The following is a 19,213-nucleotide window of genomic DNA, read 5'->3' on the forward strand; positions in this document are numbered from 1 at the left end:
CTAATGACCAGAGAAGAGTCCATCTTGGAAAGACTCTGTTCTGCAGTCCTTGGTTTGTGTTAAGTATTGGTAGGTCAGAAACAACATTTGACATTTGGACCCATTTCTCCTGCCGTGCCATCTCGTATTAGTGTTCTTCCCCTCCCCAACCAGTCACCTCTCGGGTGCTTGAGTCAGTCATTCCACCTGGGGGCCTTTCCCCATACATGTTGGTATGTAAAACTACCACCATGAACCCTCTTCTTCCCAGCAGGCTTTGCATGAGTCCTTTGTGCACTCACCATTCTTTTTTACATGGGTCAGAGTTTCAGTCCTTCGCCCTCAAAAAGCTATGTGTCCTTGTAACACTATGTCTTCTGCTGATCCTGATGTAGTCCCACTGTTTCTAGAAGTCTCTTTCAAGCATTATTTTTGAAAAAATATTTTTTATAGATGAATACTCAGGCAAACTTAATGGATATGATCTTGGAACTTCCATGATTATCCACCTAAAGATCGAAGTATTATATGCTATGTGCTTTTTAGTCATTAGTGCCATGAAGGTAAAAATGCTTTTCACATCATGGTGCACCTGTTTTACCAGCACCGATGAATGTCTGCTGTGTGCTGGAAACAGGCTGGAGCTACCCGCTGTCACAGCACATCAGGTGTTTGTGCACGTTTCCTTAAAACCCTTTCTGTGTAGGCCAGTTGGTTGGGTTTTTTATTGAGGTAGGTAAGGATCTGCAATTTCTTCTTCCTGTCAGAATCTCTCCTGCCAAGATGGTGTCCACTGGTCTAGCTCAGCATGAGTAGGAGGCAGTGGACAGCTTTACCGGTCATCTGTCAGCTTTGGTTTAGTACAATGTTTGGTTTAGTACTGACCAGAAAACATGTATGCCACATCCCTGGAAAGAAGAAGAAAACAGTTCAATTCCCTATGTGTACTTTTGATTTTATTTTTTATAGTAAAAATAAGAATCTGTGCTGACTTTTCACTTATCTGTTTTGGTTTTAAAGGATGAGCTATAAACTATGTGTTTTTCTGTACTAATGTGTCATTTATTACTCTTTGTACCATGAGTAAAATTTGAGGTGTTTTGCAAGAACCATCATTCTAAAAAACAAAACAAAACAAACAAACAATAAAACAAAACTAGGGGTGGAACCACCATATGACCCAGCTATCCCACTCTTAGGTATTTTCCCAAAAGATCTAAAATCAGCATGCTACAGTGACACAGTCATATCAATGTTTACAGCAGCACAATTCACAATAACCAAATTATGAAATCAACCCAGCGGCCCATCATAGATGAATGGATTAGAAGCTAAAGTAAAATAAAGGAAAGGAGGAGGAAAGGATAAGATTACATAAAGAATCAATCAAATACAAATTAACAGATAGTGGAAGGAAGTGCAGTGGAGCAGAGGAAGGAGAATGGGAGAGGGGAGGGAAGACAGGATGGTAAAGGGGGAGGGAAGAGGGAGATCATGAACTGAAATCAATTTCTATGCATGTCTGAATTTGTCAGAATGAACCCAACTACTATGTATTTTATCCTACTTCTTAAAGTTGAGGTAGATGCATATAAATTAACAAATTGGTTTCAATTAGAACCACAATGAAAAGAGAAGCTACCTGAGTATAAGAATGTTTTACTTGTTTTGAAAATGCTAGATTGTCCTGCAGAGGCCCTTTCCTATGAATTCTGATTCCCGCAGTAGTTGTAAGCCAAAGGTGTGTGAGCCTTAGTAACAGGGAGTCTCTGTGCAGCAAAGGCAGCAGGGCTGGAGCAGTTAGCCATGAATTATCAAAAGCTGAAAAGAGATCAACAAAACAGTACTAATAACCAGTCTTATCAAGTTCTTGAACTATTTCTTCAGGTTGATAGCAAGTGTGAAATAGTTACTGGAAGAAGCTGTACATGCAGTGTATTTTCTCCTATGGTCAAATATTGGACTGCAAGACAGAGACCTGAAGAAGGAAAGATAGTTTAAAACTGTGTTAGAGTCTCCAGAGTTATAATAACTCATTGGTTTTGAGGGTATGAAAAGGCTTACACCTAGAGTTAGATTAAGGGCAAGATGGTTGCTTTCCATATAACCCCAAAATTCCAATTTTAAGTTGATGCTAAGGACAGCCTAGCCTGTTCCTGCCAACAAAGCAGGAAAAACAGGCTCAATAACCTGTCACTCAACTGTGTTAGACTTTGCTTGGTGTGATTTAGCCAACAATGTTCTATCTGTATCCTTACAATTCTTACAAATGGCTCCTCAGTAGATCTGCTCTAGGTACAGTCCTGGTATTTACAAACCTGGTTTCTGGCTCTCTAGAGACAATTGTCCCAGAATACATAAAAACAATTCCACTGTAACCATTCAGTGAGAAGGGACAGCAAGAGTGGAGTTATGCAAATATTAAAGCACAGGGAAGCAAACCAAGGCAAGATGGAATGCTGGGCAGCCAGCAGTCATTCATTCCTGGACAGACGGGGAAAAAAAGTGGCCCATGAACTTCAACTCAGCCGTTTTTCCCTGTGGCCAGAAAGAAGATGAATCTGAAACTTGGAAAATGAGGAAATTAAATCACTAGGCTCCACATCCCATAAGAAAATGAAAGCCCAGAATACATCATGAATGTAGCAGATCAGACTGCTTTTGTTCAGAAAGACTTGAATCCGTGGGAAAGTGCAACCAGATCCCTGGGCCTAGAAGGATCATGACCCTCTTACAAGTGATAAGTGAGAAACATAAGAATAGGGCTGCAGGTTTCAACTTGTCCAGAAAGTTACCCATCTTGCCCCAGCATACTGATCAAGTCTTCAGAAAGGCATGTGCTTCTGATTATAAAGAACTATTAAGCTATTTCTTTCCATACCGGAGCATAATAACTGAGGGTTGCCCATAAGAGAAAAACCATCAGTTTTAAAATGTCTTAGAGGGAGGAAGATGCTGTTTTTGTTGTTGTCATTTAGGGTTTTGTTTGTTTGTTTGTTTTATACTAGGGATTGAGCCCAGTGGTGCTCAACCCCTGAGCCTTATCTCCAGCCCTTTTTATTTTTTATTTTGAGACAAGGTGTCACCAACTTACTGAGGCTGGCTTTGAACTTGTGCTCCTCCTGCCTTAGACTCCCACTTCTAACTGATCCACTTTGCTTAAGCTTCAGCTTTGGCCTGGGCGACTCTGGAGTGGAAGTGAGCCACACCAAGGCTGTGGGCACTGTAAGGAAAGGTGATGAGTCCTTGCAATTGTGTCTGTTGCTTTGTGTACTGTTGTACTATTTTTCAATTGCATCCACTGATGGTGGTATCCACCTGTTCTATCAGTCTTTTTATTACTTCTCGTAACATTGGTATGTTATGTTCCTACTTAACCTGATAATGACCTTGAATTCTGTTTTGTCCGATGCTACAATTTTTATCTCGCTTTTAATTTGGTTGATATTATCCTGTAAAATCTTTTTTCATCCTTTTATTTTCAACATTTATGTGTTTTGTTTAAAAGTATGTTCTTGAAAGAAAAAAAATACTGTTGGGTCTTTTATTTTTATCTAATTTGAGATTCTTTGTCCTTTAAATTATTACACTTATTGCAATTATTCTTTAACTAGAAATGTACATACATACTCTTACCATATCCTTTCCAATCTTCATTGATGCTTTGTCTTTAGTGCTTCTTTTCAGTTTTGCACTGTTTTTTTTTTTTTTAACTAATTTCAAAATTATCTTTTTAAATCTTGTTCCTATGGTGATTGCTCTTATGGCCCACATTTGTATTTACTTAACCTGATTGATTTCTCAAACTCATGAAATCAATACCTCTCCTGTAATGAGACAAAAACCTTGGGTATCCCACCCCATCAGTAAACTCTATAGACCTTATTCAGAATAATGGTTCTCAGTAATCATGTGTGTATCTTCTTTCTTTCTTCAGTCTGGCCCCAGTTTTTTTTTAGATAATAAACATTATGAAGATGCTTGGTGACTGTTGCTTCTCATGTCTTCACCAGCCTCCTAGTTTTATTTCTCTTCTCCCATGCTGTCGCCCTGAGATTCTTGATCGGGTTTCCAAATTTATAATTTGATTAGACAAATTTCTAAATTCAGAGTTATTTTGCTTTTGCCTTTTCTAATTTAAAAATGTGAGCGCATTTTCTTCCAGCCTGCCATCTTGCTGGTGGGAAGTTGTGTCCAGTCTGATATGCAGGGGGTGGGTTCTCCTCTCTGGAGGCATTTGGGATTTTCTCTTTGCCTTCGATGTTCTTACACATCATTATAACGTGTCCATGTGGGATTTTATCTTCTTGATTCTCAATCCTTTTGTCACCCTGTGACCCTATGAGCCTTTTCATCTGAGAGTTTTCACGATTTTTTTTTAATTCTGAGAAATTTTCATTTCTTCAAAAATTTGCCCCCCTCCCCAATTTCTAGGACACTTCTTATTCAGTCCTTGACACACCTTCCCCTCTCCATTCCTTAGCTTTCCTTGTTTGTTTTCTCCTTTCTTTCCTGCTGCCTTCTGGAGAGGTTCTTCAAACATGCCTGCTACATTCCACACTGCCTTTATTTTCTTTACTTCTACTTGTGTATTTTTCATGTTACATTTCTTTCTTAAAATTTCTTGTTACAGCAAATGATAATTCAAGTTCTCTCTGTTAGAGTGTATTTATCATATTGCTTGAAAACTGTTGTCCACATGTTCCTACAATTCTGCTGCAAATGACATACTGGGTTCAGAGTCTTGTATTCTTTCATGGTATCCCCTGGGGTCTGGTGGTTGATGTCTCTCCAGAGAGTTTAAGGAAAAAGGAGGGAAGCAACCCAGAACGGAAAATCACAATGCTAATATTTAACAGCTTTGTTCATAGTTCACTTAAGACTCTTAGGAAAAACACTTCCGGAAAATGAAAGCAGTCTTAGTTTTTAACCAACCACCCCTCGGTGTTAAGGGAAGAATGACTACGAGGAGGAGAGGCTCTGGAGCAGCTGGCCAGGGTGTCCATTTTCATAATCAAGTTCATACATCCCTGGGCTGGGGATTCACTGGGACAATGAGTGGGCCCAGTCTTTCTGAGCTGCCCTCCCCAGGGGGTTCTGCATGTGGTTGCCATTTTGTCCTAATCATGCTTGTTTCCTGATGTCTTCATCTATTTGAGCTGCCATGACAGATTACTATGGATTAGATGACTCATAAACAATAGAAATTTACTTCTCCCAGTTCTGGAAGCTGGGTGTGCAAGATTACAAGGCACCCACACATTTGGTGTCTGCTCGGATCCCACTTCCTGGCTCATAGAGGACTTCTTGTTGTGGACTCACTACAAGGGCAAGAACGGTGAAGGTCTCTCTCAGGCCATTCTGTAAGGACACTGACCCCATTCAGGATAGCTCCACCCTTCTGACCTATTCACCTCCCAAAGTTCCCATCTTCTGACACCATCTCCTTGGGAGGTAGGATTTCAACATTCGAAATGAGGAAGGAGGAGGGCACATGGGGAAGGAGGGGATGTAAGCATTCAATCTATAGCACCCAAAACTTGCAACAACTGATTCTTCTTTCCTTCTTCCCTCCTTCCTTGCTATTTTTAAACTGAGGAGAATTTAATGGAGGAACGATTTACAAAGATTGGGTGTGGGTAAAAGAAGCAACAAATGAAAGATTAACCATCTCATTAAGTCCCAAATTTTCAATTCTGCAAACATTTCAATGAGTGACACAAAAAAATAGATTGGAAATCATAATCTAGAGTGCATTTATATATAGTTTTTATTATACTGTTATATTATAATACTATGTACTATATATTATAAGAGATTTTATAGGTGTGTTGCATCTAGAACAAAGGGACAAAATGGGTTGAGGTGAAGCCCAAGACTAGAAATAGCTGAAAGTTGTTCCCACTCCCGGCCAAGAGGCCAAAGATGAGCCTTTATGGAGCCAGAGATTAAATGGAACAGCTGGTCTTGTTAATTAAATTGAAAATCAATGCCACTCCCCAGGTGTTGCAGTAGTTCAGCAGCCTCTTTTAAATTTGTAAGGGAGAAATGTTTTAATAAAAAAGCCTCTGTACTTCTGGACACCCCTCCAGGCCATCTGATCCTAAGCTTTGTTTTGAGCTATTTTTGCAACTGTATGCTTTCTCCACATCACACATCCTTCTGGGTTACTGATTCTAGCCTGGTCCAGTGTCTTTGAGCTATTTCACAACTCTTTATAAAACTGTCTGTTCACTGAATTCTCTTTTGAGCAATTATGACATCTCATTGATTGAGGAATAAAATAAAATCTTAAGCATGTGTTCATCTGATACCTGTATGAGGCTTATGATTTTACCCTTTTTTGGGAAAATAGTCTTTTAACAAAGCAAAAGTCTCCTCCCCAGTTGGGGTTATCCTGTGGAGAGTGTCTGACCGCAAAGTCGCCTAGGCTTCAAGAATTAAAGCTCTTTCATGCCATCCACAGTCCTTTGGCTGCCAGACAGCTCTTCACAAGGCAGCCAGGATCAGCTCTTTTTAGTGTCTATAGAGTCAGCACCACATACCAACTATTAGTCTTTGGAGCCAAGCCCAGTTTGCCTATCTAGATTCACAATTATTTTGAGGGAATTTCTTTCCATAAACTTCAGCTTCTTTACAACTATGGTATACAGCAAACCACACTCCATCAGAATTTTATTTTTTTAATCCTCTCCCTTTCCCTTAATGCTGAACCTCAGGATTCAGAAATCCTCCCTCTTCCTGGGGAGATTATCAATTACCTAGACAAGTTAATAGATGTACCCCAAATTTGAGCACCCAGGTCTCAAATTCAAATGGATTTTATTTTGGGGATAGTGGAAATCCTAATGCTGCTCACCAATGATGCATAAGCCCTGTCAGTCGGATTACTCCTTTGTGACAGAGCTCAGTACTTTGCCCAGGCAGACACAATTAGCACACAGACTGGGATTCAAATTCAAAAGGACTAGACCCAATCCAGAACATTCTACTCAAACACCAACACTGAACATTTTCCACCAAGGTGCCCAAATTCAAGGTGAGAGTCTCTAGGTGTGAAAGCAAAGGGCATCTTATCATCTTTTTAAATTAAAATCTTTTTTAGTTTTACAGACTGTATTTTGATTCATTGTACGCAAATGGGGTACTTTTCATTTCTATGGCTGTACACAATGTAGATTCACACCATTCATGTAATCATACATATACATAGGGTAATACTGTCTCATTCTATCTTTCCATCCCCCACCCCTCCCACCCCATTTTCCTCCACACCATCCAAAGTTCCTTCATTCTTCTCTTCCCCCCATCACCCCCCATTGTTATATATCATCATGCACTTATCAGGGAAAACATTCGGCCTTTGGTTTTATGGGCTTCTCCTATTTCACTTAGCATGATATTGTCGAACTTATCCATTCACCAGCAAATGTCATTTTATTATTCTTTATAGCCAAATAATATTCCATTGTATACATATACCAGTTTCTTTATCCATTCATCAATTGAAGGGCATCTAGGTTGGTTCCACAATCTAGCTAATGTGAAATGAGCTGCTGTGAACATTCATGTGGCTATGTTACTATAGTATGCTGATTTTAAGTCCTTTGGATATAAACCAAGGAGTGGGAATAGCTGGGTCAAATGGTGGGTCCATTCCAAGTTTTCTGAGGAATCTCCATACTGCTTTCCAGAGTGGCTGCACCAATTTGCAACTCTACCAGCAATGTATGAGTGTGCCCTTTACCCCACATCCACAACACTTATTATTGCTTGTGTTCTTGATAATAGTCATTCTAATTGGAGTTAGGTAAAATCTTAGGGTAGTTTTAGTTTGCATTTCTCTAATTAATTAATTTCTCTAATCTCCAGGTGTGAAAGCAAAGGGCATCTTATTTTTTATTTTTAAAAAAATATTCTCTAAAAGAACTTGAGAAAGAAACATCTTTAAAATGATGTCTAAAACTATTCACCATGAATTTAAAGAATTAAGAGAAATTTTCTGGCACATTCTAAGCACTTTTTAAAAAGTTATAGCACAATTTTGACTGACTCTAAAATCAAAATTATTTGATATCCATCATCATCTATAAATACATGCCAGAAATCTCCATCTTTCCTTTTCCTTCTTAAATTCATACTTCCATTTCACCTTTCCTACACAGCTATATCCTTTTACATTTGAAATTCTTATGCTTAGTACCCTATTGGATTTCTACTTAAAAATATTTAAGTTTGCTTAATGTGCTGCAACTGTAAAGTTCTAAGTGTTAAAAAATACTTCTAATGTTTTTTCATTGTTATAGTTGATAAAAACCATATAAATAGTAAATATTTTTTAAATTTTTTATTTAATTTTTATTTATTAGTTGTAGGTGGACACAATACCCTTATTTTTATGTGGTGCTGAGGATGGAACCCAGGGACTCACACAAGCTGGGCGAGTGCACTACCACTGAGCCACATTAAAAGTACGTTTTATTGGCAAAAAAAAAATTATCTCCTAACTCAATGAATAGAGCAGGGCTTCTGCCTCCTAATCTGTTTTTCTGGATGAATTATTATAAGGTTTTATAAACCAAAAAACATGGTCACCAGCAATTCTATCCTATACTTTTTTTTGGGGGGGGGGGCAGAAGAACACTGTTCTTATAAAAGGGTGACAGGGGTTTTATTGGAATGATGCCCCTCACTTCTTTGAGCCCCTCTGTGATAAACACTACATTCAGGTTAATGGTTCCCTCAGAAGGTAGGGGAGGAAAAGGAAATAGTGAAGGGCAGGTGGCCAGGGACCTTCTAAGAACCATGGGTCACATTCTACATCTTCTAGGTAGTGGGTACACAGGGGATTGCTGTGGTCTTTCTCTCTGCCCTAAACTCATAAATAACACATGCTCACACACAGACATTCCCAATACTCAATATCAAAATAGGAAACAGCAAAGGAATGCCATCAAACACACATGAAATAAACACAATAGCGTTTATCTTTCAATCAAGCTAAGTCAGTTGCTCATCTTTTATTTAAAAGGACTGTTTATTGTGCTTCCTTTCCTACAAGGTATTATTAACACCTGCCAGACAGCCCAGGGTTTCAGATTTCTTGGTAGGTCTTCTTTAGAATTTCAGATCGTCCCTCCAGACCCCCTACATAGATGTCTGATCAGTTGCCTTAACTTCTTCCTGGGAAGGAGGGCTGGAGCAGGCAAGATGGTGCAGCCCTGAACACTGAGGTCAGGGGAAACTCCACTGAGGCGACGCCTGATTAGTGGGAAATGACAGAGCAGATCATGAGCTATCAGGGCTGGGCCGTTCTCATAGAGGAAATGGCATTTACAAAGACCCCTCGCACAGCCTGGTGCGAGACATGAACAGCAAGGAGAGTGCCTATTTCCCTGTGTGCATTCACCTGTGAGGAGCCATACCCTGGCCCTTCTACCCACCTGTGTACACAGCAGCCTATACACAGCTCCAGGCCATCATCTGCTCTACCACACTGTTTATAAACATACCCATGCTCCCCGTAAAGCTGCGAGCTCCTTTAGGGCAAAGAAATAAAGGCACACATCTCCATGGGTTCACACTGGTTTTTATTAGCCACGGTTTTGCCTCCTAAGAGATACACAGCTAACAGAGGGCACCTAGTCATCATCTGGGGCCCTCTTGCATGGCTGACTCTGTTGCTTACCTGGTTTCAAGTATAGAGAGATTCATGGGAGGAAAGGCCAGAACTGAGAGCCCCTTTCTTCTTCACACAGGAGAAGACACAAAAGCCAAATGGTCTACACATCATGGAGAAGAGGCAGAGCCCTAAGATGCCTTGGCGGCCCAGGCACTTGGAGTTCCTCCTCCTGGCCAGGCAGCAAGGCCCTCCCTCACTGGCCAATCCCTTGCCTGATTGTAAACACTTTTTTTTGGTCAATGTCACATACATAATGCAACTGGATGTCTTCAGATTCCTGGGTTGTGAGCTTTGGATGCCTGGGTGCAAGGGGAGGGAGAGTACGTGGAAACCAGGTGCTGCCATGCCAGCACACCACCTGTGCTCTCCTTACAGCTCTGCCTCTACCCCGCCCAGCAGGAGCCCAAGACCTAGAAGAGCTGCTCTCCCCTGGGAGGTGCGGGGCCCTGGAGCAGGATGCCCCAGCTAGGAGTGGACTGCCCTGTTGAGAGGTCGTTTTTCTGTGAAGAAGCTTTTCAGAAGTAGCACCTGGCTGAAGCTGACCACAAAGAGGGCAATCGTCTCCCCAACAGACCAGTAAGAAACTCGGCTATTCAGGTCCTCGGCTCGGGCTCGGTCCTGGGCCTCTCGGAGTCGGTAATGCGTCTGGGAGTCAATCACTGTCTTCAGAGCCTCATGAATAGTCACGCAGGCAGATTCCATCTGGGAAGGAAGACAGAAGCAGTCATAATGCTAACCCTGAGACGGTGGCATCCAGCAAAAATATCCACTGAATGCTAACCAGGTGTCTGTGCTAAGGATTGCACATGGTTTCACTTACTCCCCGTCACTACTGGTACTGGCAGAGACAGGACTTCACTGAGTCCTGGGACTATGCCTGCAAGCTCTGCTCTATTCTTTTATTTAATCCTCCCAGTGCCTTGAAAGACATGATGGTCACCCCCACTGTTAAGGAGGGCTGACTGGCTGCTCACCCCATGTACTGATGAGGAAATTGAGGCTCCAACAGGCTACATGAATTGCCTCCAGGGTCACCTGGATAATAAAGAGCAGTGTGAACTACAACACTCATGTTAAACTCTGACTCTACCACTCATTCTAAAGCAATTGATGTCTACGGTTTTGTGTATAAACACAAAACACATAAGGACATACAATTCTCATGGAAACACATGCAAAGACATTAACATACACATATATACACATAGGCTCCTACACTACTTCTCAACTTCTTGTTTCTGCTAAAATATTCTGTGTGGTAGGCGGAACTCTGAAAAATGCCCCCTCCCAGTACCCCCAAGATTCCTCCTCCTATTCGTAGGAACTTGCGGGCTGATGAGGGATCACTCCTGTGACAATGCTGTTATATGGCACAGCTGACCCTAAGATGGAAGATTATCCAGGGGCCTGATCTACTCACACAAGCCCTTAAAGTGGAGGCTTTCTCCAGCTGGTTGCAGAAGGATGCGATCACCTGTAAGGACCAGAAGACAAACTCAAGCGGCTGAGAGCACAATAGCTGGCAACAAAATGGGGACCTGCACAGAACTGAATCCTGCCAACAACCTGAATGAGTGTGAAAGCAAACGATTTCCCAGAGTAAGGGCCTAATCCGGTCAATGCCTCCACCTCAGCTTTATAGACCTTAAGCAGAGAACCAGCTGAGGCTGCCCAGATTTCCAGCATCCAGAACTGAGAGGTAATAAATGGGTAGGGTACTCAGTTACTCTGCGGTAATTAGTTACTCAGCAACAGACAACCATTATGCCTGCAAAAGAACGCGCGTCCTTACTCAGAGGCCACCTCTAAAACACCAGCATATCCAAAACCTAAAATATGCTATCCCAACAGTGAGTTCTCAGGCTACAAACGTTCATTAAGCATCCACAAGATACTTGTTTCAGCTCCTAAACTCCAAAACTATTTCTGAAACAAAGCATAAGAAGCTAGAGGTCACCGAGTCACCGTGTGAACTCCCTATCTAAGAACCCTCATTTCTCTATCATACCAAACCATTTCCAGGCAGCAAAAGGGAAACTATGGCCCCAAAAAATGGTGTTGTCCTTTCTTGTGTCATTGGGTATGTTAGAACAAAAGGTCCCCTTTAGCCCCTGCATTTATAAGGGCAGCACCTTCTATCCATCTGGTATCTGGTCCACCTCCCAAAGCTTAGGGTTTCTTCTGCACGTGCATCTGATTCTCTCATCCTGATCCATGGGTAAGAAGTAGTGACATGTCACATGGACAGAAAGGTGATATGGTCACTATGCATTAGAAGGAGTGGGCAGAGGTAGACTGGGTGCTAGCTCAAGGAACAGACCCAGTATGTGCATGGCCTGGCCTGGAATCAGGGTCTGACACAGTGGTGAGGACATGTGGAGAAGAAATTGTGGGTAAGTGGAAATTCTTGGCCTCAAAGGTCAAGACTTTATCATGTAGCTCTGTGGGCAGAAAAACGGCAGGATGAGAATCTACAGAGGATCTTTCTCTGGTAGTCATATTATACAAAGGGGTTTATGGGAACCAGTCTGGAAACCACACAGGTTGCTACAATCCTGCTGGCAGGAGAAAATGAGGGCCTCAATTAAGGTTACGACATTGGGGAAGAGAGAATCTGGGAGAAATTTAAGGTCCTGAAATAAGAGAACTTAGTAACAAAGTAGATCATTCCTGAAACTGGTGACTCCAGGGATGGCAGACACACATGGTCATAGACTGTGTGTCTACACATGGGCATATACACATATACATGCACACACACACACATATACTAATGTTTTATTTATAGAAATCCACAGTTTTTGCTTTTAAAGACTAAGGAAGTGCTCATTTGGTTCTCCAGGCTAGAAATCCATCCTCCAAGTTTGTTTCTGTCACAAGCACATTCAAGAATTCACTGGTTATGTTGGACTCACTTGACTGGGGGTTCCTTGGACCTGAGTCCTGGCTGGGAATTCAGCACACGGTCCACTACCTCGCCATACTATACACTGAAGACCAAGCCTCCAACAGATGCACTTTTGGACACAAACCTTATCACATCTTCAGGGCCTGGCATAAGCCCCCCAAAAGACCTCAAATATATCACCAAGAATCACAGATACTTGGAAGCACAAAAATGCCATCTCCCCATCTGCTGGGATTTTCCGTTAGTGCTAGTCTAAAAGATATCTCTTTAGCTCATTACCACAAAATTCCAGTTAGGAATTCCTCCAGCCTGTTTCTGGGGGAACGTGAGACAGCAGCTGCTGGCTAAAAGTGATCTGTGACAAGCAAAATAAAAACAGGCTGGTAAGAAGAGTAAAATTCATTGTGTAAATTCCACTTGCTTTTCTCTCCATCTGGAAGGCCTTCCTCCTCCTGTGGCATACACCCTCTTAGGCAACCTCCACTTTTTCCACCTTTGATCTACAGCTCTTTTGAGAAGCCTTCCTGACTCTCTTGGAAGAATTAACGGGTCCCTTCCCTAAGACCCCACGTCCTTCAATCACAGCTCGGACCACAGAGCCCCAGAGTCTCATGGCTAACTGGTTTTAGTATCACATTCCCTGCAGGTCTCCAACACAAGGACAGGGACAGCATCATCTCTAGCACATCCACCACTGCAAGATCCCTCTCCCTCAACACACAGCCCCTTCAAGGTACAGGGATCAAACTACAGAGGTGGAAAGAAATGTCTCCTTTGAGGCTGGGCAAGAGCAAAGAGGAGGTTCTAAGAGGTAGAAGAAGTCTAAGTCTCTTCTGTGCATCAGAATCAGACTGTAATGTTCAAGATCAAGAAAGAACTTCTCTATTGGCCTAACTCATTAATACTTTTCTCTACAAATTTGTTTTTCCACTGTTTCAAAAAGGAAGTCTTTCAGCTCAGACTTACAAAATCTTCCAAATGGAGGCTGTTTCATCAGTGGCCAACAGAACTCTCAAGAGCACCAGATGCAAAATATCTTACATACATACACACTCTCAGCTGCATCTTCTAAAGGCAGTCATGTTGCCTAGCCAAAGCCATAGCTGTCCACTGGAACTTTCTATGTGTGGTCAATAGCCATTTGTGACTACTAAGTATTATGTTATAGTACAAATGAGGATGTGAACTTTTTATTCAATTTTAATTAAATAACCAAATGTAGGTAGTAGTGACTGTATTGCTTAGGGAAGGTGACAGACTGTGCAACCTTCAGGATTTCATAAGTGAGACCAAAGCTGCACAGCACATGGCCACCTCGGAAGGCAACCTAGAAGGTAACATGGCCTCTTGGAGACTCTATACACTCTGCTTTGGTTCCATAACAAGAGCAGCACAGATGATTATTTCTGTCTCACAGGTGTCCCTGGCCCTGATACTCAGTCATTTGACAAATATTTGGTGAGCATTTTTTGGTGCCATGCCTCAAGCACTGGGTCACCAAGGATACAAAGGTAAATACCAGAACCCTGGCCATCAGGAGGTCCCCAGCCTGCATGTTGGAGAGAAAGAGGAGAGAAGACTACTGGAAGATGGTGGAGTCAGATAATAATTAGCCCTGAGAGCCATAGAGGACAGAGGTGACTATCCTCCAAAAATGTCATGACCTTTCTTCCACAGTGTGGAGTTGCTGCTAAGAGGTGACTACCCACCTAGGACTGAACTTACCAGCCCTCCTTTCATCAAGATTTGCTCCACAACTAGTGCTCACCAAGGGGACATAGACAGAAGTGATGGGTGTGACTACTGGGCCAGGGCTTTTAACAAGCAGGTGGGCCATTCTCATTTTGGTGGCTAGAAGAAGCAGAGGGCTCCAAAGCCCCAGGGAAGACAGAAAGATGAGAAGAAAGAAAAAACCTGGATTCCTATTCACACCAAGGAGGAAAGCTCCCATCAGCCTTCTTGAGATTATCATGAGTGAGAATAAACTTCTGTTGTGTTACGTGGTTGACATTTGAAGTATATCTGTTATAGCAGCTGTTACCTTCACTAATACACCAATAAAGTACAACTTTGTTCTTTATGATATAGGCGCATCATATAAGCAGAGGTACATGACACAGGTATTTCAAAAGAAATGAAATGCATGAAAGAAAGTCTGAGTGGGAATGAGGTAGACACAGGACTGTCAGATACTGCAGGGATCTGGTTAAAGAACAGAAAGGAAGATCAGAGGTAGAACAGCATTCTTTACCACTGGATGGTGACTCTGCCCATTAGCCAAGACAGGAACAGAAGAGGGGGAGCATGCTAACCCTGGGTCTGTCACTGTGGATGTCCACTCACCTGGGTGAGAGCTGTGACCTTGTTCCCCATGTCTGGGAGAATGGGGGGCTCATCACCCACTTGGAAGTCAAAGTAGACGATCTTGTGAGAGAAGGTAGAAAACTCGTTACTGAAGCAAAACTGATAAACGCCTTGGACCTCGGCCTGGTATGTGAAGCTGTCATACTGCTTCTTGGTTTCCCTGTAGATGATGTTCCCCAGGGGGTCCTCCACATAGCAGTCAACATCGTAGTGGCCTCCAGTGATGACCTGACAACCACAAAAAGTCTGCAGTTACCAGAGGAGCAGCCACTTACCAAACGCTGACCACACACTGTGGTCAGACTCTACCAACATTTCTGTCATTTAATCTTCACAACCTCCAAGGCAATTGCTATGGTACTTCCTGTCTTGCTGAGACTGAGTGAGGCTAGGTAAATTGGCCATGCTCACTCTGCTTGAAAGTGCCAGGGCTGAGATCTGAATCCAGGTCTGCCTGCCTCCAAAGGTTTTGCTCTGCAGTACAAGCCTAGTTCTTCCCATTTTGCAGAAGAAACTTGAGGGTCCCAGGTTAAATAAATTGCCTAAGGTGACACAGGAGAAAGCGGTAGACCTGAGAGTTGACCTGATGGTTGCTGCCACCATCTCCCAAATACTTAAGCACTGCACTATTCTGCAGCATGAACAAATACACCCCCCCCCTGGATAACTGCTCTTTATAGGTTGGGACTGATAAGGCTTTCAGAAATCAGGAGGAAGATGAAGGGAAGGATGCCCAAGAAACTGTATCAAGGCAACTGGATGCCACTATTTATCTTTGTTCAATCCTTAAGACAAGACATGAGAAAGTAAATTCTTTAGGGTAATTAACTGTGTGAATCTGGGCAAATTACTGTCTAAGGACATGTCTCTATCTGTAAAAGAGGGACAATAGTAGTGCCAACCTCATAAGGTCATGGTGAAGATACCATAAGGTAGCACATCTGAAGTGCTTAGCACTGGGCGTATAGCTCAGTGGTAAAGTACATGCCTAGCATGTGCAAGGTCCTGGGTTCTATCTCCAGAATTAAAACTAATAAATACTAATAATTATTATTATATATATATACATATATATGTATATACACATATTACACACACATATGTATGTACATGCATGGATATATGTATTGTATGCATGGGTATGTGTGTGTGCATGTACATATAGTGATTAGCACATATGACACACAGCACATGTCCCAACAAGCCAATTACAGAACATCCCTCAGATTGCATATTGGCCCACTGAAGATGATGGTGGTAAAGTGAGAGCTGCCTTTGAGTCATCCTGGGGCAAGAATAGATGGTGTATGTTACACTGCTCTGCCCTTCCAGGAAGAGAGAGAAACACCACCCCCCACCCAAGACTGTGCCATTCTTGGCTTGCTGAATGGGTCTACTAACTTTTAATAATGTTATTACTGATGGAATACAAGGAGAAGGCAAAAAACAACAGAAGCTTTCACAGAATCTGGGTATTGGAGGAGGAAGAGACATCTCCTTGTACACACAAGAAAAGATCCAAAAGAGGACAAAACCACACAATGGCTGTGAATGAGGTCCATCAAAGCCTCCCTCTGCTTCCAAACTGAACATATCCTCTTTGTCCAGATAAAAGTTACTACAGCTGTTCAGCAAGTTTGAGTGAAAAAGTAAGCATCCTATTGCTGGGAGTGTTTAAACCCAATCTAGACACTCCTAAATAGGGGATTCCTGCCCTGGCAGCTACCAGATGACATCTCAGACCCCTCCAGTCACATAATTATGGTTCTTGTTGTTATTGTTCCTGTACTTTGTTACAACAGACATTCATGATTTGCATGTTGTCCACATAGATATGAAAATGGACAAATTGGTGACTATCATACATAAACTATCCCAAGCACAAGTCACCTTCAGTGCTTCTAACTACAGAGGGGCCAAATAGTTTCCCCCATTTCTGCTGCATGTGCCATCTCACTTCTGGATGGTCTGCCAGCATGTGGCCCCTCATCCCTTCAACCCTAGATCTATCTGCTTACTAAACCTTAGGGGTAGACCCTTCACTCAAGTTTCCAGCACCTGTGAGCCATAAGGTCTTTTAATAGAAACAGGAGAGCAGGAGTTGGCTTTTCTGAGCCATATGGTAACAGCCAAATCTTACAGCCTATCCTGGTGAACACTGCCATGACTCAAAGTCCACGCTGAGACCTCCTTTCCAAAGCACTCCTTCTCACTTGTGCCAAGTTAACTCTGACTCCAACTTTAAACGCTGGACGGGGTACAACTATGCACCCACTTCCTCTCCCTGCCATTTTTCATTATCTGCAGGGACCAGGCGGTCCAAAGGGACTTGGGGCATACTGAGAATCTGTGGCCAGGTGATTAGCATTGGCGTTCATTAGATTTGAAAGGACTTGAGGAAGTCATTCTAGACAACTCAGCGGAAGCAGGACCCGCACCTGCACCTGGAGCTCCGCATCTGGAGCTCCTCATTCTGGGCACGCACCTGTGGCGCTGACTACCTCTTCCGTCAGCCTGGTTGGTCTTGGGTGGGCTCTGACTGATCGAAACCTTTCTTCTCACGGCTAAGTCAACTGGTCCCCGACGATCCCACCCCCTGCAGCCTCTTTGGCTAATTCCGGTTACTCTAGTCAGGGCGCGCCAGTGCCCAGCTGAGATCCGGAAGCGGGAGGAAGAAAGCAACGCAGCCGGGAGCCGGGCCTCACCTGGTAATCCAGGGAAAACTTTACGCCCTGCTCCACCTCCTCATGGAAGCACTGCTTGGCGTTGTCCGGCAGCTCGAAGGTGAGTTCGGCGCCCCGCAGCCGCTCGGCCCGGAGTAGGAGCAGGAGAAGCAGCAACAGCAAGGAGACGGAGCGCGGAGCCGCGCTGTCCATGATGCCCTCGGTCTTGTCCGCAGGGCCGCTGCTCCCGCGCTGCAGCTGCGAGGACCCGGGAGGATGTGCTAGGATAGACGTGGCGCGAGTTTCGCGCAGCGCTTCCGGGAGGGCGGACGACCGGGGGAAGGAGGAAACCCAGTGCGCAGCCGCGCGTTCGGGTGGGCCGGAGCCCTTTCCTCGAGCTGCGCGTGCGCGCTGGGTGAACTGGGGAAAGGGTGCATCTCCTGCCTCTCCCTCGGCCTCACCGAAGGGCAGAAGCCTCGTATCCCTGTCACCGCCGAGGGGAGGCGGACGCCGCTCTCCAACAGAGTACTCTCCCTACGTTCTTCTGCACCCTCTGGGACCCGCAGGACTGAGCACCCCCTGCGGTGCACGCAGCCCACCCTGTGCTGCCGCTACAGCACGGAGTCCGTGGACTTATACTCCGTAGGGCTCGGCTTTTGACTGTCACTTGTCGCCCACTTTTCTCGAGAAGTCAGTCCTCTTGTCTAGAAACGGGTGTGCCCAGACGTAATATACACACAGTGTTAGGAGGGGTAGATGAACGAGGATAAGGGGCCGCTTCGAACCCGCTTAACACTCCTTTTTTCCTTCCCCCCATTTCTAAGGTGACAAAGTGTCCGAGGGCTGGCGTGCGGGGCCGGAAAGTAAGTAAAATCCCATCGTTACACCTTCTCAGGAGAAAACAGGCAAGCTTGCTCATGTTCAAATGGTCTCAAGAAAATGGAAATAAAGCTTCAAATGGTCTCAAGAAAATGGAAATAAAGCTTCAGCGATTTCAGATATGTTTTGGCTATTAGGCCTCGTTAAAAATTCTTTTGGGACTTAACTATCCCCCACCCCTAGGTATCTGACTTTTAAAAATTACTGAAAGAAATAGAATGATTTACTGTCTTTTCTGTGACCACTGATCTAAGAATTTTTATGTAATTATAATTATAGGGTTCTGTTGAGTTTTATATTCACTGTAATCCCATAAACCAGAGAGAAATGACACATGGTGATATTACTGCTCAATAAATTTTTTTTCAAGAGAATATTATTAGATGTGGTGTCTTGATTTCAGCACAGAATTTTACTGCCCATGTATACCTCCACATGAATAAAACTGAAATGCACTGCTAGTGGGTACATTTAAACCTGGTTTAAGGATCTAATGTTCCACAAAAGCAATTTGTAGGCTGTAAAAAACTATGTGCATATACTATGATTATTAATACTATGTACCCACTCTGTGCCAGACTTGGAAAAGGTATCCACTGGAGTGCCTTGAAGTTCCTTTCCTGCCTCTGTCATATTTAACATTATATTTTAGTACCTGATAGAAAACAAGGAAATAATAATCACCTAATCTGGATGTATCAAGAGGACGGAAAAAGTAACAGATATAAGATCAAGATT

The 19,213-nt window shown here is 43.2% G+C and overlaps 1 protein-coding gene across 2 annotated transcripts; it reads right to left on the reverse strand.

Moving 5' to 3' along the window:
* Window positions 1-9,552: 9,552 nt before the first annotated feature.
* Tmed3 (transmembrane p24 trafficking protein 3) lies at window positions 9,553-17,950 on the reverse strand. 2 transcript variants are annotated; one of them, XM_047534082.1, is made up of 4 exons: window positions 17,639-17,950; window positions 14,913-15,161; window positions 11,082-11,135; window positions 9,553-10,363 (listed from the first exon to the last, which is right to left on the reverse strand). In XM_047534082.1, the coding sequence occupies exons 1-4, from the start codon at window positions 17,807-17,809 to the stop codon at window positions 10,127-10,129; spliced, it is 711 nt and encodes a 236-aa protein (XP_047390038.1). In that variant the 5' UTR covers window positions 17,810-17,950; the 3' UTR covers window positions 9,553-10,126. The 2 variants fall into 2 exon arrangements, with proteins under 2 accessions (XP_047390038.1, XP_047390047.1); XM_047534091.1 differs by lacking the exon at window positions 11,082-11,135 and having other exon boundaries at window positions 17,639-17,947.
* Between the last annotated feature and the right edge of the window lie 1,263 nt (window positions 17,951-19,213).

Source organism: Sciurus carolinensis, chromosome 2 (genome assembly GCF_902686445.1).
Source record: "Sciurus carolinensis chromosome 2, mSciCar1.2, whole genome shotgun sequence".
NCBI classification, from domain to species: Eukaryota; Metazoa; Chordata; class Mammalia; order Rodentia; family Sciuridae; genus Sciurus; species Sciurus carolinensis.

Bases quoted from the DNA above. Each gene is read 5' to 3' on its own strand.
- Tmed3 (XM_047534082.1), bottom strand. From the start codon at position 17,809: ATGGACAGCGCGGCTCCGCGCTCCGTCTCCTTGCTGTTGCTGCTTCTC. The intron at 11,136-14,912 runs GTGAGTGGACAT...TGGTCCTTACAG, and splicing joins AGGTCACAGCTCTCACCCAG to GTGATCGCATCCTTCTGCAA. The intron at 10,364-11,081 runs GTGAGTAGATCA...CTTCCTTCCCAG, and splicing joins CCTCCACTTTAAGGGCTTGT to ATGGAATCTGCCTGCGTGAC.